The 25520-nt window shown below is 39.9% G+C and overlaps 11 protein-coding genes across 11 annotated transcripts; all 11 read left to right on the forward strand.

The window, feature by feature from the left end:
• Positions 1-131: 131 nt before the first annotated feature.
• Positions 132-1907, forward strand: TM35_000054430 (putative ATP-binding protein; the record flags this gene model as incomplete). Its single annotated transcript, XM_029023098.1, has 1 exon — positions 132-1907. The coding sequence occupies one exon, from the start codon at positions 132-134 to the stop codon at positions 1905-1907; it is 1776 nt and encodes a 591-aa protein (XP_028885913.1).
• A 353-nt stretch (positions 1908-2260) lies between these two features.
• Positions 2261-3559, forward strand: TM35_000054440 (uncharacterized protein; the record flags this gene model as incomplete). Its single annotated transcript, XM_029023099.1, has 1 exon — positions 2261-3559. The coding sequence occupies one exon, from the start codon at positions 2261-2263 to the stop codon at positions 3557-3559; it is 1299 nt and encodes a 432-aa protein (XP_028885914.1).
• Positions 3560-4280: 721 nt separating this feature from the next.
• TM35_000054450 (uncharacterized protein) lies at positions 4281-6434 on the forward strand (the record flags this gene model as incomplete). The annotated part of the gene is made up of 1 exon (XM_029023100.1): positions 4281-6434. The coding sequence occupies one exon, from the start codon at positions 4281-4283 to the stop codon at positions 6432-6434; it is 2154 nt and encodes a 717-aa protein (XP_028885915.1).
• A 404-nt stretch (positions 6435-6838) lies between these two features.
• Positions 6839-9808, forward strand: TM35_000054460 (uncharacterized protein; the record flags this gene model as incomplete). Its single annotated transcript, XM_029023101.1, has 1 exon — positions 6839-9808. The coding sequence occupies one exon, from the start codon at positions 6839-6841 to the stop codon at positions 9806-9808; it is 2970 nt and encodes a 989-aa protein (XP_028885916.1).
• Positions 9809-10747: 939 nt separating this feature from the next.
• On the forward strand, positions 10748-13477 carry TM35_000054470 (uncharacterized protein; the record flags this gene model as incomplete). The annotated part of the gene is made up of 1 exon (XM_029023102.1): positions 10748-13477. One exon carries the CDS (start codon positions 10748-10750, stop codon positions 13475-13477), a length of 2730 nt encoding a protein of 909 aa, XP_028885917.1.
• Positions 13478-13917: 440 nt separating this feature from the next.
• TM35_000054480 (uncharacterized protein) lies at positions 13918-14445 on the forward strand (the record flags this gene model as incomplete). Its single annotated transcript, XM_029023103.1, has 1 exon — positions 13918-14445. One exon carries the CDS (start codon positions 13918-13920, stop codon positions 14443-14445), a length of 528 nt encoding a protein of 175 aa, XP_028885918.1.
• Positions 14446-14784: 339 nt separating this feature from the next.
• Positions 14785-15669, forward strand: TM35_000054490 (uncharacterized protein; the record flags this gene model as incomplete). Its single annotated transcript, XM_029023104.1, has 1 exon — positions 14785-15669. One exon carries the CDS (start codon positions 14785-14787, stop codon positions 15667-15669), a length of 885 nt encoding a protein of 294 aa, XP_028885919.1.
• A 488-nt stretch (positions 15670-16157) lies between these two features.
• TM35_000054500 (uncharacterized protein) lies at positions 16158-18098 on the forward strand (the record flags this gene model as incomplete). Its single annotated transcript, XM_029023105.1, has 1 exon — positions 16158-18098. One exon carries the CDS (start codon positions 16158-16160, stop codon positions 18096-18098), a length of 1941 nt encoding a protein of 646 aa, XP_028885920.1.
• A 376-nt stretch (positions 18099-18474) lies between these two features.
• Positions 18475-19410, forward strand: TM35_000054510 (putative mitochondrial carrier protein; the record flags this gene model as incomplete). The annotated part of the gene is made up of 1 exon (XM_029023106.1): positions 18475-19410. The coding sequence occupies one exon, from the start codon at positions 18475-18477 to the stop codon at positions 19408-19410; it is 936 nt and encodes a 311-aa protein (XP_028885921.1).
• A 635-nt stretch (positions 19411-20045) lies between these two features.
• On the forward strand, positions 20046-24119 carry TM35_000054520 (putative WD40 repeat protein; the record flags this gene model as incomplete). The annotated part of the gene is made up of 1 exon (XM_029023107.1): positions 20046-24119. The coding sequence occupies one exon, from the start codon at positions 20046-20048 to the stop codon at positions 24117-24119; it is 4074 nt and encodes a 1357-aa protein (XP_028885922.1).
• A 442-nt stretch (positions 24120-24561) lies between these two features.
• Positions 24562-25272, forward strand: TM35_000054530 (putative ubiquitin carboxyl-terminal hydrolase; the record flags this gene model as incomplete). Its single annotated transcript, XM_029023108.1, has 1 exon — positions 24562-25272. The coding sequence occupies one exon, from the start codon at positions 24562-24564 to the stop codon at positions 25270-25272; it is 711 nt and encodes a 236-aa protein (XP_028885923.1).
• Positions 25273-25520: the final 248 nt, after the last annotated feature.

The raw sequence follows: 25520 nt of genomic DNA on the forward strand, positions 1-25520 counted from the left end.
AAAAAAAAAAAAAAAAAACATTTTTTTTTTTTTAATTAACTCATTAATTGATTTTTCTTTCTTCTTTTTTTTTTGCTATTGTGACTGCCCTTATTTCTTTTTTACATGATGCACTAAACTGAAGTGAGGCAATGAAAACTATTGCCCTCATATCTGGTGGGAAGGATGGTATCCTCTCAATGCTGCTAGCGCTGCGGTATGGCCACGAGCCTGTTGTGGTGGCAAACATTGCCCCCATGAGTAGCGAAGAATCTCAATCTGTGGATGAAATTGACTCCTACTCTTTTCAAACAGTAGGACATGAAGTGGTAGAGTCTATAGCTGTTTGTCTAAAATTGCCTCTTCGTCGTGCTTTCATTAAAGCTGGACAGTCAAAAGTTCAAGAGCTTCACTACACCTCTAACCGTGATGATGAGGATGAAATTGAATGCCTTTATCGTCTCCTTCGCTCTGTAAAGGAAGAGTTTCCAGAGGTTAGGGGTGTAACGACTGGTGCAATTCTTTCACACTACCAACGAAACCGTGTAGAGGACGTATGTAGTCGTTTAGGGCTAGAATCACTCGCATTTCTTTGGAAACGACCAGCAGATGAAGTTCTTGATATAGTTTCCACATTACATGTGCGTGCTATTCTTGTAAAGACTGCATCCATTGGTCTCAATCCGAAGGTTCATCTTGGTATGTCTTTAGAGGATGTGCGACCAGTTCTTGATAAGGCACAAGAGATGTATGGTACCCATAGTGCTGGTGAGGGAGGTGAGTTTGAAACTATCGTACTTGACTGCCCTTTATTTAAAGAACAGAGGTTGGAGGTTGTATCACTTGAGCGTGTAATTGTAGACGATAACGAGTACTCTCCCTCTGGCCATGCGAGGTTAAAGGTGAGATTAATTGAAAAAAATGATAATGAAAAGAATGCAGATATAGAGTTGTTAAAGAGTCTTCCGTCATTAATATTCCCCTCAGATCGTATGAAATTTCTTCCACGTGCAGAAAATATATTACGAACTTCTTTTGAACTCTTGGAATCATCAGCAATTCCCATGTCATCTGAAAATGACAGTAATTTCTGGGGACGCATGTGCGATACGTTTAAAAGTAATATTTACACTAATTATGAACAATTGATAGCTTCTTTGGTGAATCTACTTAAGCGAATCGTGGAAAAAATGGAAGAAAGTAAACGTGATATATTTTTCGTATTGATTTTTTCACCATCCCTTGATTATTTGAATGCCTTTAAGGAAGTGTTTACTCAAATCTTTTCAGGTGTACGTCCACCTGGATATACTTTTGTTGAGAAATCAGAGCTAACAGAACTCCGTTTCGATGTGCTTTCAGCACCAACATCTCTGATTGATCGCGCACTTTTGCATGTTCGAAGCATTAGCTGTTGGGGTGCTGCCTCAATGGATATCTGCTCTACATCAAATGCTATTACTATTGAAAAAGAGCGACATGTTCTTGTTAGTGGCTCTATCGGACTCATACCCGTTTCTCAACTTCTGGCATCCGTTAAAGATATGCCGGAATTAGAGACAGTGACGTTTTCACATTTTTCTAATATTATAAAGTTAGAAGAAGATGTGATTCGAGAATTTATTGTTCAATTTGCTTTTACATATGCGAATAGTGTTATTGGGTTAACACATTTTGGTGCTAATGCAACAGATGCAACACATGCAACTTTTTTTCTAACAGATATGCGTTTTGCGCCACTATTACCATTTTTATGGCATTGGTGCACAAACTCCGTATCTCGTCTCGTTTATTTCGATATTAATTTACATCCTTGTGTCTCAACGGATTCACTTGTTCTGTATCGTGTAGTGCACGTTACTCGACTTCCCTTTGATTCCGCAGTTGGGCTTATACTGGAGCAACGTCTTTCTCTTTCAGAAGATTAAAAAAAAAATAAAAGAAAAAGTAAAAAGAAAGAAAAGATTTTTACAAGGCTCAGGAAGAGAAAAAGAGGCACTTGTATGCTTTTTTTGGAATGAATAAAAAATAAAAAAATAAATATGGTTTAATTTGTGGTTCTAAATATTATGTATACGTATATACTTTTATTCACACCCTTTCTATTTATGGAAATACAATCTTTTTAGTGTTATGTGTTTTTTTTTTTTCTCTTTTTCTTTGTATCCTTTTTTTTTTTTTCTGATAAATTATAACAGTAAGAATTACCGAAAACAGTAAAAGGCCAAACATGATGCAAACAAACATTGGGTCTGCATACGTATATGTAAATGGCGAAAAAATGAGTCTTCTTGAGGATGGGCGGCTTGCATTGTATCATCGATTTCCCATGGGAGCAGTACTATACGATCCCAGTGAATTTCCACCATGTGAAGTGCCTCTTTCTACTGATGCAGCAGAGCACGGTATTACATCTCGAAGACTAATTCCATATGGACACTATGAAGTTTATCTTCCTGATGATGTAACGGGAGAGTTGCTCCCACTCACTGGGGAAAGTATGTGCGTTTATGTCACGAATTTGCCACCAAACACGACTGCTGAAATGTTGGGGCGATATTTTGAGGCATTCGATATGGTGGCAGAAGCTGATATATTTACAACTGCATCAGGTGTCTGTAGTGGACGAGGTTGGGTGATATTACAGGACCCAACGAAACTCTTATTAATTCCTCCTCTACTAGAATTTTTTCCACGCTACTTTATTCGTACAGCTCTCAGTGACAAGGCTCCTATGCGTACAACAATACAATCAATTCCTGCTCCAGGGATTCAGATACTTGGTAGTATTGCTAACTCTTATACAGATCCATCTTTTAATCGCAGTCGAGGTGGAAACCATAAACGATCGAATGGTATGGGTGGATATAACAATTCCAGTGCTAGTGCACCCAAACCACCTGCACCATTGACTGGAAGTGTATTAAGTACAAGCATTTATTACTTTGTTGCCTTTATACAAAAAAGTGAGATTGAAAAATCTGTTGAAAATGGTGTTTTCTGGCCTAGTCCTGCGAATCGTCGAGCCTTTTACTCTACTCTTGATAGAGGTCCTGTCATTATTATATTTGTTTTGCAAGAGTGTTCTGCTATCTTTGGTTACGCACGATTACTTCCTCAGAGGGATACAAATAACGGAGGATCTTCTGCTTGTCCTATTGAATGGATGAAACATCATATTTTTCTTCAAGAAGAAGATATGCGATATATTCAAAGTGTTCCTATCGCTAGAATAGGTGATGGAATCCCACTAAAACCTGAAATAGGTGACAGTATATGTCAGTTGGCAGACCAATTTCCAGCTTTGACGAGTATTCCAGATGGATTGGGGTATCATTCACCCAACGGTAGACATGTAATGCGTGGTCCTGCTGCTGTTGCTGCTGCTGCTGGTGGTGGTGGTGGTGCTCAACCGGTTGGTGAAAGAGATATATATTTAAGGTCCAGCGCATTGGCAACACCACCACAACCACTTGGTGTGCGAAATCTACCTCTGAGAGGAGGAGGAGGAAGTAGTGTTAATTCGGGAGTGAATAACAGAAGTAGAGTTCCGCCCCGACGACGTATGTACCATGATTGATTCAACACATATATGTCACTTGGAGGCGGAGTGGCACCTCCACGAAAGGTTTAGTGTGTGCCAAAACCGCTTTTCATCGACACGAAGTTAAGGCAGGACTAAAATTTTTTTAATTTTACCTCCTTATATTATTGGGCAATAATAAACCTGCCATTTTTTCTGTTTCATTGATTGGTGTAATTTTTGTGGTGTGTATTCTGTAACTGCATGCGTGTGTGTTCGAAAGAAGAGCAATTTTCCCTACAGGTGTGTGTGTATATATATATATGTGTAAAGGGGCAGCGCAACTCCTTTTTTACTTTACCCTCAATGGATAAGTTTTTCACAAATAGGTGTTTGCAGATGTGCACTCCCGTGCCTACTCTCGTACTGCCTAAATTAAAGCCAGCTGCCTCCTCAGAGGGAGTGGCATTCTCTTTTCCCCCTCTTTTTTTTTTTCTTCTCGTCGCTTTCTTCCTTAGTTTTGCCTCGCCGTGACACACCTATATCGTGTGTTACGGTATGTATCGCTGTATTTACTACCAAATCCCAACGTATTAAATTGTTACTAATACATGACTATAGAAATCCCTTTGTCATTTATTCTTTCTTTTCTTTTTCTTTTTTGTTTTTGTTATCATTTTTATTTTTCCTAGGCAGTTGCATTGGTTCACTTTTTATTATCCACAATCTCTTGTGGTGCGTGTTATATATATATATATATATATTTCTTGCAGGTTAAATGTGGGGCCAAACGGAGGACATTTCGGGTTTTTCGTATCAGGGGCAACATCAACAGCAACAGCAACAACAACAACAAAGATATCTGCAGAGAACTAATGATGACGATAATACTATGTGTCCTTCCTTAAATGACTTTAGCCACATCATTGAGGCTGCACATATCACACTTTCCACTACTGGGATAGCTGCTCAGTCTTTTAATGTTCTTAATTTTTCTGCGAGCGATCAACCTTCACTTTCTGTTGACAGTGTTACAGAAGGTCTGTTGACACCAAGGAAAGGTTGCTCGAGATGTGCGCACCTTGGTAGCATTCGTGAGACACTTAAGAGTGTTGAATCCTCATATTTGGAAGAAATTTCACAGTTAAAACGTATGATAAATCAAATCGATAGTGAACGTGTTGACGCTGTTAACCGATCGGAAAAGATACTCTCGGGGTTTGATCGTTGTAGACAACAAATCCTATCAAAGGATCATGAAATTCAGGTACTTAGAGGACAACTACGTCAGGTTGAAGATAATTTACAACGCTCTGAATATGAAATAGCTTCTATGAGACATTTGCACATGCGTGATGTTGCATTTTTTAATCAGCGAGAGATTTTATTTTTCTCAGAGAATGAACAGTATGCCAGGGCAGCGATATTGTCATTAGAGGCAAATTGTTGGTCTGAAATCTTTACCAAGTTCATGAATGAATGGAGCCCTATTCAAAAAATGGAAGGTCTTTCACTTTCATGCCGTTGGCAGGAAGTCCCAGGAGTATCCCTCATAGGCAGTAATAACAGTAGTGGTATAGAGGAGCATTCTTCATTCGGCGGAGGACTTTCTCCAAGTCCAGTGCAGATCCGTTCCCCCTCCATTACTCGTTACGCTGAGACAACCCGTGTAAATAATATGGGAGTATTGAAGCCTGCATTTAAGGGTGGCCTATTAACAGAGCTTAGAGAATCGAAAAGGAATGCTGATGAATTAAATGAAAAATTACAGTGTGAACTTACCAAGAAGGAAACTCTAATTTCAAACCTAAAACATCAACTTTCTATACGAGAAGAAAGTATTCGTCGTTTATCGCAAGAGTCTACAGAAGGGGAAAAATTAAACAAAGAAATGCAAGAAGAAATTGATGATATGCTTCGCACAGAAGTTTTACTTACACAAAAATGTGAACGCCATTCTCTGGAAACTCAAGCTATGGAAGAACGACTTGAAGTGTTGTATTTTTTTATACGACAAAATACTATTTTACCAGAAAAACATATTGATTCTGTTCTTAGAACACCAGAGAAACAAACCCTCGCTGCACTTAAATTAACACCAAAATTTATAGGGACACCACCAAATTTGTTTAATGGACGTAGTATGATAGAGTCAAGTTCGCAATGTAGTGGGAATGGACTCTCTGAAGATGTTGCCATTCTTGTCTCCCGAACTGTGGAAGATACAGTGCAAAAAGTTATGCAGGGTCATTTACTCCCACTAAAGCTTTCTGTAGAATCCATTCGTGCAAGCTCAGATGAACTACACAGGACTATGAGAAAAGCTGTTGAAGACTCTTACCATCATGAAGATCCCTCTAAAAAGATTATTGAAGAACTAAAAAAAGAGTTTGGAGGTTTTATTACTGATATCAAAGATATTTTGCAAAGTTATACAACCATAGTGAATACAAAGGATGAAAAGGTTGAAATTGCAAACCTACGATCTACACTAAAGAAAGTAGCCCGATTAATGTCACATAATGCCAAAGTAATGGATGATAAACTCAATGATATTCTACTCTGCCAGTCGGCGGTGGCTAGACAAAGGGCTGTCTCAGATGTAATATCATCTGTAGAAGGGAAAGTGTACGACATTGAACCTCTAAATGCTTCATCTACTCTTACTTCGTCTGGGGTGGAGGTATCAACAACTGTTTCTCCTGTTCCTAATATAGAAAAAACGGTATCTCCTAAATCTAAGCATGTAAGGTTTGATTTGACTCATTATGATTCTTCTTTGACTGGTGAAAAACATGATAATACTTTGTTTAACACTTCAGTACCACTATCACATGAGTGGGACGTTGAGGTGTCAGATGATGAAACTGTCCCATCACCTCCTGCTTCTTCCATAAAAAGGAGAACGCCCTACGATATAGATGACGCATGATATTGTGAAGGATCTTTAGTCATATTAATTGAACCGTCTTTTTCTCATTTCATACTCATAAAGATGGTCATAAAGTAGTACAAGATATGATACATATATTGTATCAAGTGAACGAAAAGAAGAAAGAAGAATAAGAAAAAAAAAAAAAAAATGATCCAATAAGGATACATTCCATAGACTACAAGTAGAAGTTTTCCTGTTTTGTTTATTTTATTTTATTTTTTTTTTTTCTATCATCTGAGACTACAAGAGTACAAAGCATCTCAGGTACTATTTCTTAGTACGATATTGTTTTTTTTTTTTTCCTTAATGTATCCCCTTTTGAGTTTGTTTAATATTTCTTAACCCTGCAAATCCCTTTTTTCCTTTTTCTTTTTTGTTTGAATAATCTGTAGAATAGTGTTATGATGATAGCTGGTACTAAAAGGGCGAGGGAAGATAATGACGAGTTGACGACGGAAGTTTCTGCCGCAGTACGGCGTATGTCTAATGAAGTAGATGATATGATTGGGAGTGTCGGGAAGGTGAATAGTGCCGTCTTGGACTCCGCCGTGCAGGCGAGTACACTTCTGCAGCACATGCTGAGCGCCTCCAGCACCTCCAACGTGCAGTTGTGGGAACTACTCACACAGAGTCAAGAGAGTCGCACAGCAACGGCACTGAGTCACATTCGAACTGCTGATGACGCTCGTCGTAACGCTCTATCTGTTTCTGTATTACAACAACAACTGACAAACTCTACCGTATCCGCAGCAGAAGAAGTGGCGAAAGGTCTTGACACTGCCAACAGTACAGCAGTCACTTTGTTTTCATCACAGTTAGCAGGTGAACAAGAGACAAATGAAAAACTTGTTTCACATGCTCAAGAGTTTATGCGAAAATCTCTTGATGCGATACAATCATATTCACGTAGGGCGTTAAATGCTGAACTTTCTTTAACTAAAAAAAATCTTGCAGTTGCCCGACTTCAAAGTTCTCTTTCCTTTTATCAGAATGCGTTTTTGAGGCATCATAGTGAAATTTTGTCTCTAATCAAAATTGTTCGTCTTCTTGCTGCAAAAAATAAAGATGCGGATCTTGCAAACTCCGAATTACGTCAGGCTAAAGCGCATGTGAGACTGTTAGAAAAACAATTGGATCTTGCTGGAATTGTTCATGCTATTGTACCACCAGATTTTGTTCCTTATTGTACACCTTCACCTCCTCCTTGTGAGGCATTAAAACGCAACGCACCGGAGTATTTTGCTCTAAGACTTCTTGAACATAAAGATATGACGCTTTCCGAGCTTGTAGATTCATGGCAGAAACAAGAATCACGCATAATGGTCGCAGAGGAAAAATGCCGCGATTTGGAAAAATCTGCAGAAACGCTAAGGCGTGAAGCTCTCGTAGTCCATCAGGGATTTCTTGAGGAGAAACGTCGCCGGGAAGTTGTGGAGCACCGCCTTGTGGATATTGTGCGGGAACGCATTAACCCAAGTGGCAATGACGCTCTTCTGCGGCAGCTTACACAGTTACGGTCTGATTACACGAAGGTGCTGGATGATTCCGCACAGATTGCAACTTCACTCAGTTTGACCCGTGAGATATTAGCCAGAGAACAAAAACGAAATGCCATGTTAGAGGCGAAAATGCAAGAAATGAAAGATGATGCTGAAGTTGATGAGGTGGCTAATACATTGTCCTCACTAAGGCGCTACTATGAGGAGGAACTTGAACGTTTAAGAAACACTGTGGTGGATGCAGAGACACAGAGTGCTTTGGCAGTGACGCATGCAGAGGAGCAACAGGAATTAGCTGTAAGTGCATATAATGCTCTAAAACTCACAGAACAAACTGTTACAGATATTTCTGCTGCTCTTTCTCGAACAGAAGAGCAAATATTAACAGAACAGCAGCGAATAGGTGTTAGTCATATTAATAGTATTGCGCAGGATGGACTTGAGGCCATTGCACAGAGTGAGGCTCATCTCAAGAAGGCAATGTCGTCATTTCAGAAAGTAATGAGTGAGACAGAGACAAAGCGTGAGAAGGACTTGGCAACTTTTGGAGAACAAATTACACAACTTGTTGCATCATTTAAAACTCTTCAACCTATTGCATCTCATAACAGTGAAGATACGACAGGAACTAACACAATGGTTTCAAAGCAGCAACAACAAGAGATCCGAACTATGATGAGGGAAGCACTAACATGGGCGCTACAATTTGTCTCTGATGAGTTGGAAACAGGTGAAGCATCAAAGACAGCTCTTTTAGATACGTCTATCTCTGATGCACGTAATGTACGTTTACTATTTGAAAAAGTACGTGAATTAACGGAGGAAAGAGATGCGGCACTAGATCGTTTAGCACGCTGTGAACGTCTTATTGATCAGCATAGTCTTACTGCTATTGAACGTGTACTTATGCACGAAGTTTCTGTTGAAGATTCACTGGATGCTATTGAAGCAACTGAACAAATTGCGACGCTACGTGATAAAGTATCCTCTCTTGAAACTATTCGTTCAGCTGCTCTTGCAGAAGTAGAGGGGTTGCGTGCAGAACTTCAACGTGATTGCGAACTCAATGAGCATAGTGAAGTTCGTCTCAAACTTCTCGAACGACAGAACAGCCGTCTCGTAACATCACTGCAGGAATCTTTGACGCGTGAGGTGACTCTTATTCAACAGGTACGTCAGTTGCAGCAAAACTTGAAGCGATGGGCACCATGCAGTGAAATGGAAGTTGAAGGTCGTGAAGGAACACCAGAAACAACACCATTAACAGAGTCAACCAAAACAGCAACAGTAGTCGTAGAAGATCTGAAGCCAGAAGAACAACAACAAGAAATGGCGAAGCGGTTAGAAGAGCTGTGCAGTTCTATTCTAGAAATGAAGCAGCAGCTTGTGCAGATGCAAGTGACGACATCTACAAAGAGTACGCCCGGCGATGAACAGGAAGAGACACAGTTGCTACGTCACGGTGTGCGACACGTGGCGGATGCTCTGCGTGAAACACTACGCCGCGCTGAGTTATTCCGGCATGCGCTGCCAGTAAACACTACAACATTAACGGGAACAGAAGCCCCGTTAGGGGAGACGACTGAATCTGAGAACACAACTGATGAAGTTGCTGAGGTGCGACATCGTCTTGAGACGTCTGTTAACGCTCTCGCGGCTGACGTTACGGCGCGAGATGGAGAATTGTCACGACTGCGTGGCGAACTGGACGCCCGCGAGCAAAGAGAAGAGGCACTGAAAAAGGCACAGGAAGATTTGGTTCAGCAGAATGCAGAGCTTCAGCGAAAAGCTGCAAGACTTGTGCATATCAATAAACAGCTCGTAGAGGAGTTAAAGGCCGCCCGGAATACCGGCGAAGCTTCACCAACTTAAACACAGGAATGAAGAAGAAAAAAGAAAACAAAAAAAAAATAAATGAAAGAGAAAAAATAAATTAAAAAAAAAGGATAAGTGGAATACATCTTTTTTTTTTCTCAATGTATTCGTGAAGAACATCTTTTTTTTTGTTCTTATTTTTTCCACCGTTTTTGTTATTGTTTTTTTTTTTTTTTTCTGGTACTATATCCCACTCTGACATTGATAGACTTTGGTTTACAACAAACAAAAAAGAAAAAATAAACCCTGACATCTGTTCTTCTATTTCTCATTTATTTCTTTTTTCTCTTTCTTTTTTTTTGATAGAGGAGGGGTGCACTCTCTCTTTTTTTTTTCTTTCTCTCTGTGTTAATCGTACTTGTACTTGTACTCCTCCACTGAAATGATGAACGAACGCAAGCTTAATGTGAGGTTCGCTGATATTAGCGAGGAGATGCAGAACGACGCTCTAACTGTCGCTGCCAAGGCAATTAAGGAGCATCAAATGGAGAAGGACATTGCCACGCATATAAAGAGGGAGTTCGACAAGCGCCACAATCCTACTTGGCAATGTATAGCAGGACGTAGCTTTGGTGCTGATGTTGCTCATGAAAGCAAGCATTTTATTTATTTTTATGTTGGTCAGATATCCATTCTCCTTTGGAAATCTAGCTAACTGTTTGGTGAACCAACAATGTAGATACACTACCATTTCATTCTATGGGTAGTAGCTTTTATTTTTTTATTTTTTCGCTGCTACCTTTCTTTGTGTGCGTATGGTTTCTCCCATCTGTGCATGCTTCATCTCCAGGGGAGGGAGTGGGGGTGGCGGGGTAGATCTCTTTACCGTTGTAATGAGTATTTTCTTCTCTCTTCTACTTTTTCTCTCTTTCTTTGCTCTCTCTCTCTCTCTCTCTCTCTCTCTGGCTGTGTCTATGGAAGGTGGAGTTGTTGTGGATGATTGTGGTAGTGCGGGAGTACGGCGCGGCGGAGGTGCGGCGGCTCTGCGGGGGGCGGCCCCTGGCGGCGCTCTACACGTGGCGGCTGGAGGAGGCCCCCGGGGGTTCACAGGCAGAGAAGAGAGCCACGGCCGTCAGCGTCATGGATCCCACAGATGCGCGGGCCCGGCGGACGGTCAACTTGGATGTGTACGCCGCAAACCCATCGGCCCTCTTCGCCGCCGTGCGCCCCGCCCTGCGCGCTATTCTGCCGCCCATCGCAGCCCCGCAGGTCGTCATCGTCGTCGACGGCACGCGGCTTACACGCACACACGCGCTGCTCCACACGGATGACGGACTGCTGCCGCAATGCTGGCGTCTGCTGCACACCACTCCAGATTTTAACCGCCTTCTAGCCACTGTGCACATTGCCGTTGTTGAACTGGATGACCATAACAAACTACGAGATATCACTCCAATAACAGGAGCATCAGCAGCAGCAGCAATGGTAGAGCCAGACATCATAGAGGATGACGAGGATCACTTTACATCCGTCGAAGACGCCTCATATTTAGAACTTAGAAGTGAGGAAGATTTAATGACAGTAATACACCACGTCGATCAGGTTGCATCACCTGATCGTCACCAAATATTTAGTTTCATACTCACCTTTAAGAAAGAGACGGGATTACCAAATTCTACTATACAATTTATCTCCTTTACACTCTCTGAGGTAGGTAAAGGCATACGCTCAACACGACACTGTGTAACCACAGCCGCTTCTCTTATAGAGAGCCGATCTCCTTCAATCACTTTTGCAGGAACAAAACTATCATTCCTACTTAAACCTGCTCTACTTAAGCAGCAATCTGGTGTATGGATTTCGTGCTTCGCCCCATCAACCCCACCAGAGGAAACAGAACGAGAAACCTTTCGGGAGGCTTTTTGTATCGCCTATACGGCAAGTCGCGTGTACAGTTCGCGTATCGGAGTAGAAGTAGCAGAACCCACCTTTCAAGTTTTTTCTGATTTAGATCAACGTTCCCTTTTCAATAGTTATGATGAACAGGCAGAAATTCTTCCACGTGTCAACATACCCACACCGTATAAACTAGGTTCATCATCATCACCATTACCATTGAAATCCCCAAATTCCATCCCTCAACAACGTGTGAAGGATGTGACGCATCGATTAAAATCTATACAATCCCCTTATAACACTTCTAGGGAAGTAGGGGATGTTGGTCTTATTAATACTCCTTACAATCAAAGACCAGTGAATATTAGTGACAGGGTAGGTTCAGAGGAGAAACGATCGGGCCATACAAATAGTATTCAAAAAAACCGTCAACAACAAACGAATCGTCTACCATACGATCGTTGTAGTTCACTTGAGAGGCATCCATACAATTGTAGTGCCAGATATGAATTAGAGACATATAAAAGGGTAATGGAACCAGCTATGGATCAATTGCGACGAGATATTCAACACTACATGAAGTTGTTAGAAGATGCCAGACGTCAGATACGTATGTTTAGGCGAGGAAAAGAAGCAGATGAGCAAAATAAAGAGATGGAGATAGAGGTTCATCAGTTACGGAAATCGCTTTCAGAGGCTACCCGTCACTGCAAATTTCTAGAAACTGAGTTTGCCAGACGAGAGGAGGAATTAAGGGCAAAGGTAACGGAAGTTCAAGCTCAATTTAATGAAGTTACTAGTAAAACGAAATTGTATGATTTACAAGATGTCTCTTTACAGACGGATATTAAAAATCGACAACACAGTGTTGCCACACAGACACATGCTTCACTTTCACAGTCTCCGCAGCAATCGCATTATACAGGAAATAATGGTTTGGTAACCTCCGAAAAATTACAGACACAACAACAATCACCGGTACCATTACAGTCGAATGATACAAATTTTACCACTCAATGGCTTGAGGTGGTTGGTTTTCACCAGCGGGAATTGGAAGAGCACGTTAGCCGTGAACGAGCTTACCGTAGTCGAATTATGAGTTTAGAAGAAGCACTAAGTGAACGTGATGCTGAGATTGCCAGGATAAATACAGAACTGATGCAGCGAGAGCAGCAGTTCTCTTTAGAAGAATTGAAAAATCAGCAGAAGGAACATGAACGGCAAATAGAAAGGCGTCATGCCGAAGGTTTGGAGCAACTTCGTGCAGAAATGCTTGAAGCACAGAGAGTAAGCACCGCAACGGAACACCGTCTTGAGATGTGCCTCAGAGAATTAAAAGAGGAACGTAAACTTCGGGAAGCCTCTGAAGCTGAATTGCGGCAGTTGCAGACGACATGTGCCCAACGTTTGGAGAGTGGCACCGCGAAAGAGATGATGCTCTTACTAAAAGAAACATATGAACGTCAGTTTCATCATCTACAGCGAGAGGTAGAGGAGCTACGTCAACGTTCGGTACAGACAACACCGAGGGAGACGACTCCACGTGGCAGTAACTCGGTGGCATCCACACCGAGGCGAAACTCAAGTGTGCGTCAAACGGCTGGTGGTATGCTTTCTCCTGCTGTGGAACGAGATGGGAATTCCTTTGTACCAGCAAGAATTGCACAAAAGACAGAAGACTCTGCATCTTATGGCGTGGCTGCAGCACCCTCTGGGAGAGTACAGGTGGCCGTTGTGGGAGGGGATAAGAGACAATTTGAAGACTTTATGAATGAAGAGTCATCGTACACTTTTCATCTTCCGAAGGCACTCGAGCGGATTCGCTCTTAAGGGTGTGTAGTCTCTTTTATTTAAAGATGTCTTTGTAGGGTACTGTTTTTTTTTTTTTTTTGTTTTTGTTGTTGTTGTGTAATTTATTTATATTCTTTCGGACGGATGATTGTGAAGATGAAAGATATAGGGAGTGAAACATAAACACGAAACTTTAAAAAGAGCAACGAAAAAGCAACTCGTGTATTGCCCATTCATTTTATATATGTGTACTATATATTTATGCTGAGGACCTAGTAAATGTCCTACTACCGTTTTTGTTCGTATCAGTCTATAGCCAGCTACACTCCCCTCTCTCCTGTTTTAAAAGAAATGTTTTTTTTTTTTTCTTTTTCTTGTATCACACTTCTGCGTTCTTATATACATATATATATTTCTTTCTTTTTGTTATTCCTTTGCTGTTTTTTTTTTTTTTGTCGCTGAAAAAAATAATTGTAGGAATGAAACGACGTCGCTATGATAGCGATGATGATGATGATAATGACACATATGCGGAGGGACCGCTCCTTCCATATGCGTTTGGTGACAAGAGCGAAGTGTTGATGGCGGTTGGAGTACACATGGAGGATATCGATGACACAAGCAGTGATAGTTGTGGGGTTTCATTAAATCCTACAGCTGGTGGAAACGAACAAAAACGGCAACAAGAAGAGGGTGTACCATTTTCATCTTCAGAGAATATATCTGTGGCACAATTTCATTACCAGGCACTTCTTTTAGACCACGATATACCAGAACACTGGAAAGGTTTATTGCCAGAGGACCTTCTTGATGTCTACTTTGCTACATTAAACTACACAGAATCAAAGAAGTCTTTGGATGACAAGTTGTTGTCTCAGTATGTCCCATATGACGTAGAACGGGTTCCGTCTCTTGGGTCTGTGGAACAGCGTAAGTGGGAAAACTCGTTTGGCATAAAACCAGGATGGCGTTGGGATGGTGTTATTCGGGGTGTTAACACTTTGTGATACTGGGAGTGCTTTTTTTTTTTCTGTTTCATTCTTTGTTCGTTTGTTTCTCTCACAATCAATATGAATTTGGTACCCCTAATTTTTTTTTTCTTCAACTGCTATGTCTCCATGATTTATCTCTTGATTTTGGCACTATGCGGATATTCTACTATATGAATATGTGTAATGTATATATATATATATATATATATATATGGGTACAGTATGATTAATAAACAAACAAAAAAAAAATACAAATAAAGGCAATAATGATAATATGTTGTGTTTTTTTTTTTTCTCGTTTTATATCTCTTGGAGTTGAATCTTAGTATAGAGCGGTAAGGGATACCGCTGATTATGAGTTCTCCTATTTTTACCCGTGAGAATGAACGTCGTATGCAAGAGCTTCAGGGTCGGAGGGAACAGGGCGCTCAGCTAACCGATGATGAGTGTGACGAGCTTGCTTTACTCAAGAAGGATTATCATTGCTTTATCGAAGAAGGTGAACGGCGATTACTGCTTTTACGTAACGAAGAAGATGCGATGAAGCATTCACACTCCATTGACGCAAATGAAATGATGGACACCGTACAACAAGGAGTGAAGTCTGCAGGTAAGGCGGTATATTTTTGGGGATCACTTGTTGCTACTGCGTTGCCTGGTTACTTTGGACGCAAAGTAGGCCTTACTAGTGGTTTTTTGCACTGGAACTTTATAACCGATCATCTTATCTTGGGTGCTCTTCCTGTTGTCACGCAAGTTGGAGATAGCGGAAACCACTTGGTACGTATACGAGAGCAGTTAGAGTCTCGCAATAAACAACTTGGACTTGTTATTGCTTGCCTTGAAGAAGCCGAGATTCAAGGATTTGGTATTCATATGCTTAGTTTTGCTGATGAGTCAAGTTGGCATCAGTATTTTTCTTCAGAAATACAATACATTAGTTTACCAATACCTGATACTACTGCAGTTATTTCATTCAATGATGTTGCAAAAGCTGTGGAGCAAATACACGAATGTATCTCTGGACGAGAACGTGCTGTCTACGTTCATTGTAAAGCAGGAAAGGGTCGCAGTTGGATGATTGTTATGTGCTACCTAACATCCTATGGAGGGATGGATTTCAATGAAGCAGAGATGCGGATTCGTAGCATACGTTCACATATCAATCCATCTCCATCACAGCGAGCGTTTGTCCTTCAGTTCCTTTCTCGTATGAAAGAATGCAAAGGAACATCATGAGTCATTAGGAAGAGTGATAGGATTCCTTTAAATTCTTCCGTACTGTTCTCTTTTGCATTCTATGCCAAATTCTGTAAATGACATGGGACATATTGCATGGTCTTTATATATATTCTTATTTCTTGTTGCTGTTGCTGCCGGAAAAACAGAAAAGTGAACCAAGGAAAAGAAGGAAAAAAAAAAAAGTTACACGATATAAAGAAAAAGTAGAGCAAGTAAAAAATAATTTTCAATTTGCGTTTTTAGTCTGAGTGTAGTGACATTCCCTGTAGTTTTTTATCCCCCTTCTTCTTTGATGTGATGAGAATGATTAACAAGGGATATACACATGCGGTTGTACGCGTATTGTGTTTCAGTTTGGTGATAAGGGAGGAACAATTCTCAATATGACCCTTGACATCTGATTCTTTCTTATATATATATATATTTTTTTTTTTTTTTTTTTCTTTTTATTCTTCTTCCTTATTAGTTACTCCTAAGTAGTGTAGATGAGTCTCTCTCTTGGGGAAACAAGCGATGCGATTGCCTCTCTTGCACCAGGTTGCAGTGTGGAACAACTTGCGGATCTTGCACTACAGTGTGAGTCCCATCTTGCAAACGTTGAAGCAATTATGGACGCAGTAGAAAATGCGGTTCGCACATCTGAAGGACCACAACGCCTTGTGCTTTGGTTTTTTATTGATCGATTGGCGAAACAACACGCAATTTTCTTGGATGCTCTTCGTCCACGATTACGTGGTCTCGCTGCTGCTGCGGCCCCTGGAGTTGGAACAGCAGAGTGGGATGATTTTAAGAATCTTCTTAAGTCTTCTATTGCGGTGGTATTTGGTGCCCCGCTAGTGTCTCTTATTCTCCTGGAGATTGATCCAGAGGCGCAGACAGAAACTGCCCGCAACGCTTCTCAGGCTGAACGGAGTCAAAAGGCTCTTACACTACACAGTAACGCTCTTCGTACCGCTGGTGCATTTACAACAAAAGCTATCATGACAGAACGACCTGCATCAGCAAAGCATACTCTTCAAGTTAAAACAATCGATAGTCAAATGTCAATGAATGTAGCGAGTAGCTATGTTCCTGCTCGACCGCAGGAGATTATTGTCACAGATATTCACCCTGATGTTGACGCACCGCATGGTTACATGAAAGCAATTCCTGCTGATTATTTAAAAAATTATGAGAATACGCGTCGTAAGCGTCTACGTGAAGTAATGGAGCGAAACCGTCAAGAGATGGATCGCCGACAAGAAGATGAACTTCTTAATCGGGTACGAGGAACAGCAACTCAACACGGTAAAATACCAGATTTTTCAGATGTGGTAATGCCACTGGAACTTCCACGTGATGAATATGGCGTAAAACGAGGATTTTTCCCACTTGGTGTACGGTTTATTCGAGAAGCCATTCGAAGTTGTGGTGGAGCAGTGGAACTTGATGTTTTGGTGAATCGTCTTTCAACATTGGCAAGCAAAGAGGCGGTGGCAGAATTTGGTGATGTACGTGAGTTTCTTCTTATACATCGTCCTACTTTCCGCATTACAAACGAAAAGGATCGCTGGATTGTGCGTCTTGCTACAGATGATAGCTCTGATCCCACATGGGAATCCATGCAATGTCCACTTTGTTCTAAAGTATTGCGTGGGCGAAATCTTGCACGTCATGTGGGATGTAGACAGTGTGTCACGACTCAAATTGCTATTGGACTCCATGGTGAAGTGCGGGGTCCAATTTCTGAACTTGCCTTTGTCGCAAAATCTATTATTGACAGAGCTAAGACGTTTAATGATTGGGATTTGGAATGGTTTGCCGATTGTATTCAACGTGCCGCTGAATGTAAACGTTTTAAATTGTCTTCACAAGCAAAGTTTGCCCCTATATTGAAGGCGATGCGTATTGTTCGCAACCGCTGGTTGGCACGTAAAGGTGTCTCTGAAGTTAGCGATGCTGTTGTGGATGCTAGTGATGCTGCCGTGGCGCTACTTTTTCGAACGATTGGACGTAATGTGAATCGTCTGCCAATTCCATGGATTGACATGGGAGATGTGGTGGACATGTGTCGCCGCTTCTCTGATACGGTGCTGCCGCCTTTTAATCCACCGCCCCGCCCTGCGGACCCGCGCATTAGTTTATATAACGAATATCCGGGGTTTCTGCTGTGTGAGAGTGAAGTAGATGATGAGGATGATGCAAGTGGGGACGAGGATGCGTTTTCCGACGATGAGGCCCCCACGTTTGTTTTTGCACCACCGGTTGAATTGGCCGAGACTCTTTTCACAGCCGGTTTTGAGCGAGATACAAAACGGCTGCAACACCGAATGCGAACTGCCCCTCCGTTGGTGCTTCAGAGGGTTCTAAAGGGTGATCGTACACAGACACAGCGCGAAATGTACGCTGATGCAAAAAACACAGGTGTACCCGTTTTACCATCCTAAGAGAGCATTTGTGCATAAGAATTTTTGTAGAGCACACTGGAAAGGGAAAGAAAAGGAAAGAAGAGAAAAAAAAAAAGAAAAGAAAAAAAAAAGCAAGAGAAAAAAAAGAGAGAAAATTCCAAGTGTAGTTCGTCTTGTTGATTGTTTATCCTCTTCTTCCCTTCGGCTTTCGCTGTTTTAGCTGTGGTCAACTGGACTTTTTTTCGTTGCCGCAATTATGTCTTTATGGATCTTTGGTCTGTTTCTTTTTTTTTTTTTTTCTTTCTCTCTCTTTGTGTGTTTGTTAATTTTTTTTTTTTTCTATTCTCATTCTACACTTCGTCTTTCCCTATATAAATATAGAGGCTTCTGGAAGATCATATTAGGAGTAGTGAAAATGGATGGAAATGATATTAAAGAAATATTAGCCGGGTCACTTGGCGGTGCGGTGGCCACTGTAGTGGAATATCCATTTGACACTATAAAGGTCAGACTGCAAGATGATCCTAGTCGCTATCGAGGTAGCTTTAGTTGCGTTTGTGATATAACTCGTAATGAAGGATTAATAAATGGTTTTTTTAAAGGACTTCCTGCACCTCTTATGGGTGCTGCTGTGGAGAATGCTATATTATTCTGTACATACCGTACAGCTATTAGTTGTATTCAAAGTTTATTTTGCAGTAAACGTTTTGAACCAGATACAGAGCCGTATGTGGTGGTTTTTGGTGCTGCAGCTGTTGGTGGTATTGTCGTATCACATGCACTTACTCCTGCAGAGCTAGTTAAATGTAAAATGCAGGTTCAAAATACTCTCCCAGAGGAACGACGAGCATTTAAAAATTCCTTACATTGTGCATTGTCCATCTATCGAAAATTAGGGATACATGGACTTTACAAAGGACATGTGTCTATGTTGGCGCGAGAAGCTATCGGTTGTGGTTTGTACTTTGTGACGTTTGAATGGGTGATTCGCACCATGTTGCAAGAAGGTCAGAGTTTTAGTGAGGCCTCACCGCTTGTTCACTTTCTTGGGGGTGGATGTGCGGGTGTGGCGTTCTGGACATCCATTTACCCAATCGATGCGCTAAAGACAAAAGTGCAAACCGGAAAGGGAGGATATGGTGAAATGTCATTATTGCGCGGGATGGCGCATCTATATAAGCGGGAGGGATTGCGTGGATGTATGCGGGGCTACACAGTAACAGCTATTCGTGCATTCCCTGGGAATGCTGTTTTAATCGCTGTGTACGAAAAAGTGAACCTTCTATGGGAAACATCACAACGCTCACGCTTTGCCTCTGTTCGTTCAGCGTCATGTGTTGGTAGTACCTAGTGTGTCACATTCCATGTGGATGAGACATTGGTTTTGCTTTTCTTATAGTTTTATAAATATATCTATTTAAATTTGTCTTTTATATATTTTCACCGGTACAAAAGTACAATGAAAAATCCGCAGTAAAACAGGATAGAAAAAAAAAAAAAACAGAATAGAAAAAGAAATATATATATATGTGTGTGTAATAGGCACCGAAGTTAAGGTCCCTTTCTCTTAGTGCAAGGGGGGAAAAGGAAAAGAAAAAATAATGAACCTTTCCTAATAACAAACGATTAATTAGTTGTTACGCCTCTAAGAAAGTGAATGAGATATTATATATATATATATATATATAATTCTTGGAGTGTTTTCTGAGGTGCTTTGGCCTCTGCGTGGTTTAGATCTTACACGGTATGTTACTCCCTTTTTGCTACCATTGCCAACACTTTCGAAGTAAACATAATAATGCTCCGTATCTTCTTCTACTCATTATTATTTTTATTATTACTACTGTATTAATAATAATAATAATAATAATAATAATAATAATAATAATAATAATAATAATATTGTTGTTGTTGTTGTTTTTTTCCTCTACCTTGTTTTTTTCTTTTTTTGCTATTATTCTTATTGCCAATAGTGTATAATATAAAATGGGTGTACAAAAAACTTTTGAATTGACAGCCAAAGAACTTGGTCAGGGAGAACCGTTGTTTTCTTGGGACACGAGTAGTTCACACCTTGCAGTCTATGGTCCAAATGGGAAGTTACGGATACTTTCGTCTAATGGGAAAACATTAAACACTTTCTCCCTTCCTGGAGTTGTAAAGCTTGCTTGGGATAATACTCAAAGTATCCTTGCGATTGTTCAAGATAATACAACCAATGTCAGCTTATTCTCAGTCGGAAAAAGAGAGTTAGAAACGGTTGATTCTGGTCTGCAAGGATTATGTTTTCTGGCATGGTCTCATACTGGATCGCAGCTTGCTGTGGGTAGTACTAATGGAGCTTTTCTTGTTATGAACAGTGAAAAGTTTAAAAAAGCTCCTATTGTTGGAACACACACCAGAAAGATTATTGATGGAAAATGGACTACAAGTAACCTTCTTGTTATGATTGGTGAGGATAATATTCTTTCTGTATCAGATGCGGAAGGAGTGCTTCGTCAACATGTTACCGTAAAGGGTAAACCATTGTCACTTGTTTTGGTTGAATCAGTTCCTCGTGATATAACACAACAAACAAACAATACTTTTGCATTGGTTAATTATGGGAATACACTTGAACGTTACAATATTGGGACACTAGAATCACATGTTGTGCCATTTGAATCCAAGCTTGGAAATATAACGGTATGCAAATGTTTTTCAGATGGATTAATGTGTGTAGGTTTTATGTCTGGAGCCATTGCCCTTGCATCTGTCTCTGATACTGGTGTAAAGGTGTATGCGTTATCACGTCCTTTTAAAGAAGATGTTAGAGATTTGGCCTGTAGTGTGGGTTCAGGAGTATGTGCTGCTGTTGGTGATAACCTTCTAAAGTTCTTTACCTTTGCCGATAAACGAGTTACGGAAATAAAATCAGATGCAGTGGAATTGGAAGGTGCGTTTGGAAATATGCGGGGGGTGCAGTGGAGCAAAGATGGGTCAAACGTCACTGTTACAACAAATCGAGGTCAATTGTCAAGTTATAAATTAAATATGTCTGCTGTAAGTTGTACTCAAGGTGCTTATATATATTTTTTGACATCTACACGAACGATTTCATCAAAAAATTTACAGGATGGACGTATAGTATATACAGTTTCAGTTGATATTGATCCTACTATGATTGCTGCTACACGAAGTATTTTGGCAGTTTGTGCAAAAAACAAAGTTATCTATTACTCTATTGAGGGAAATAACGCTACTGTTATTGATACTGTTGATTATCCTTCTACTGTTTCAGCACTGGCGGTGTCTTCTAAACATGCTGCAGCGTTGTATGATGAGAAGGTTCAACTTCATGAAATACGTGGTGGTGGTGGTAATTCTGTTACACTTCCTGAAAATAGAAGTGCGAATGTTATTTCTATAGGTATGAGTGAGAATCTTCTTATATATGCTACTCCAGAAAAAGTATGTGTTATAAACCTTGCAGATTATCAATGTGTTGTAGAACATGCACCATCAACAGGAATTAAAAAAATGGTACCTAATCCTAGTTGTTCCCGTATTGCTTTAATAGGTAAAAATGATACCTTGTATATATTTAATCCTGTAACACTTGTTTTTACCCAAACTGAGGGTTTTGAAGTAGAACACAAAAATATTATGTGGGATCAAGGTGATTATGGTGCTTTGGTATCATTTGATAATAGAACCATTGTTACTTATGTCTATTCACCCCATAGTCGTTATGGACCAACGGCTGAATCGGTTGTTATAAAAGATACCAATACAGACAATCTCTTTACCCCTATTCCTACAGGTTATACACCTGTATCCCTCTTTAAGGGTATTATGACATTTCAAACATCAAGTGGCTCGCTTGACACTGTTACTCTTAAATCACACAATCAAGCTATGGCTCGTAACCCCAATCCTGAAGCTTTTTATAATAATTTTTCGCTAAATCATTTGCGATGGGCTTCACAAAATATATCAACCCCACAAGAAGCAGAAGATTTAGCGGTAAAAGCCTTACATATGCTAGATATTGAACTTGCAATTAGACTTTATCGTCAACTTTCACAGCCAAGTCTTGTAATGTGTCTAGAGAATATTAAACATATTAATGAGAAGAATCTCCTTATTGGTCATGTATCTATGATTATGGGTTTTTTTAAGGATGCTCAAAGTTTCTTTTTACGTTCCTCGCAACCACTTTGCGCATTACAAATGCGTCATGATTTAATGCAATGGGAACCTGCTCTTGCTCTTGCAAAACAAATGGCTCCTGAAAAAGTACCTCTTCTTTCAAAAGAGTACGCTCAACAACTGGAGTATTTGGGTGAATATGCAAAAGCGTTAGAAATGTTTAAAGCAGGTGAACGCACTATGCCAACAGGTCACGCCAGTACTGAACTTTCAGCAGCTCAAGAAGATGTTAAGCGTCATAATGCTATTTGTTCTCAAGGAGCAGCACGTTGTTTACTTCGAACTGGAAGTATTAGAGAAGGTGTAAAATTAGCCTTAGATTCTAATGATAAAACTTTTATGAGAGAATGTGCTGAAATATTGGAATCTATTCGACAATATGAAGAAGCCGCTCATCTTTATGAAAAGGCATTAGATTTTGAACGTGCTGCTACTTTATATATTGTAGAAGCAAAGAACCTAAAGGCAGCAAATCGTGTTATTCCTAAAATTACATCTCGTAATATTATTGGAATGTTTGCCAAGGCTAAAGAAAATGAAGGGGCATTCAAAGAAGCTGAAAAAGCATATATGCAAGCAGAAGATTGGGATAATGTAGTACGTCTAAAAGTGGAAAAACTAAATGATTTACATGGTGCATATATGATTGTACGTCAAACAAGATCATCAGCTGCTGCAACTGTGGTGGCTAATATGTGCAAAAAACGAAATGAATTTAGTGCAGCTGTAGAATTTTTTGTTATGGCGAAGAGTTTTCCGGAGGCTTTTGAATTAGCGAAGGAAAAAAATTGTATGTCAACTCTTGAAAGTGCTTTATTAAACCAGGTTCAACTGACAGATGGTGTTGCACCTCCTTCTAACCAGCTTGAGTTTGCAATGATTGCTCAATACTATGAACAAAACAATAAACCAGGTCAGGCTGGATTGTTTTATCACATTGCAGGTAATTTCCCATTGGCATTAAAAAATTATTTGGAAGCTGGTGAACCAGAAGATATTGAAAAAGCTATTCAAGTTGTTGGTAAATCACGAAGTGATGCACTTACGAATAAGCTTATAGATTATCTTATGGGTGAAAGTGATGGAGAACCTAAAGAACCTTCCTATATCTTTAAACTTTATATGGCCTTGGGAAGTTATGAGAAGGCGGCAAAAACGTCAGTACTTATAGCTACTAAAGAACAAGAAATGGGTAGCTACCTTGTTGCACACAAGACACTTGTGGAAGCATGTCGTATATTAAGAGAAAAGAAAATGCGTGTACCGAATGATTTACGTCGTTCTCTTATGTTACTTCATTCTTACATTATTGTGAAACACCTTATTAAACCAATGGGAGATGATGAGACAGCTTCTCGTATGCTTCTTCGAGTAGTAAGAAATATTCAGAAATTTCCACGTCATATTCCGGCAATTTACACTTCGACTGCAATACAATGTTTGAAAAGTGGATTTAAAAAATCTGCCTTTGAAATCGCTTGTATTATTATTCAGAATGGTAAATATCGAACAGAGTTAGATGATAAAAATCGCAAAAAAATTGAGGGAATTGTTCGAAGAAGAGGTAAGGAAGAAATGGATGATCCTGTAGAAAAGAGCACACCATGTCCTTTTTGTGATTCTCAAGTTCCAGAAACAGAACTGGATTGTGGTGCCTGTAAAAACACTTTGCCTTTTTGTATTGTTACTGGTAAACACATGCTGAAGGATGATTATTCGGAGTGTCCCATTTGCCACTTTCCTGCGTTGTACTCTTCCTTCATGTCGTTACTCAGACATTCCCAAATTTGTCCTATGTGTGAGAGTGTTATTGATTTGAACAAAGTCCAAAAACAAAGTGATCCAGATTTGAAATCCTATATTGCATAGGTCATCGGAAAAGAAAAAGAAAAGAAAAAAAAAAAAAGAAAGAAGAACAGGAAGAATAAAGATGCAGGTAGAAAGGGGGAGGGGGAAAAGGAAAAAAAAAAAAAAAATGCATGTAGACATCAAATTAGATGATGTTTGATTATGTCAAATATCATTATTATCAGTTCACGTTGGTTCTGTTTTTTTTTTTTTTTTCCTTTTTGAACACAACGCATTTCTCTTCCCAATTGTTTGTTTCTGTACAAACGATGATGGCAATCCTTGTAAAAATTGAACAGAAAACAAAAATACAATAATTGTGTTTTTTTTTTTTTTGTTTGTTTTATCTCTTAGAAAAAAAAAAAATAAGTAACACAAAGCGCTGTCAAAAAAAATATATATATATATATATATATATTAATAACCACGTTATCCGGTATCTGTCTCTGTCTGAGTCTCTGCGATGGGGAAGAAATGGTTGCCGCTGGAAAGCAACCCAGAGGTCTTGAATAATTACCTCAAGGGTCTTGGAATAAAAGAACCCAAAGTGGCGTTTTACGACGTTTTCGGTCTTGATCCTGATCTTCTTGCTTTCGTGCCACGTCCGGTCTTTGCTATGATGCTTTTGTTCCCTGTTACAGATAAGATAGAAGAAGCTGAGAAAGAAGCTCTTCTTCGTCAGAAAGATGAAGTAAAGGAATTTATGGAAAAGAACAAGTTTTTTTTTTCCAGACAGACCATTGCGAATGCTTGTGGTACAATGGCTGTTATTCATGCTTTAATGAACAACATTGATCGTGTTGGTGATTTACAAGAGGGTAGTCCACTTTATGATTTGCGGAAAGTTGGGATGGATATGCTTCCAGAAGAGCGAGCTAAGTTTATTGAGAATTATCCTACACTAGATGAAGAACACCGAAAAGCTTGTGAAGAAGGAGTGCCAGAAAATCAATCGATTGATGCAGATACTGACCTTCATTTTACTTGCTTTGTAAAGATAAATAATCGTTGCGTGGAACTCGATGGACGTAACCCTGTTCCGCTTCTTCACGATGTCTGTTCAGACGATGAATCATTTTTAATTGCTGCTGCGCAAGCGATGAAAGATAGAATAAATCTTGAACCATCTTCGGTTCGGTACAATATTATTGCTCTTGCAAATAAGGGAGATTAACCCCCTTTTTTTTCTTGTTTTTCCTTACTGTTGTTTTTTTTTTTTTTTTTTTCTTAGGAGGAGGAGGAAGAGGTGGGGCGGTGCCGGTAGTGAGGTTTGTTAGAAGTTTTATATCCTATGCAGTAATATGAGGGTACGGAGTAGTGATTGATGTGAATATATTTTTTTCCTTGTTATACGTTTGGCTTGAGCTGGTATATTAATTATTTTTTTTTCTACCTTTTTTTTTTTTTTTTAGACAAGAGGGC

Source organism: Trypanosoma theileri, assembly GCF_002087225.1.
Source record: "Trypanosoma theileri isolate Edinburgh chromosome Unknown TM35_Tth_5_V1, whole genome shotgun sequence".
Taxonomy (NCBI): Eukaryota; Euglenozoa; class Kinetoplastea; order Trypanosomatida; family Trypanosomatidae; genus Trypanosoma; species Trypanosoma theileri.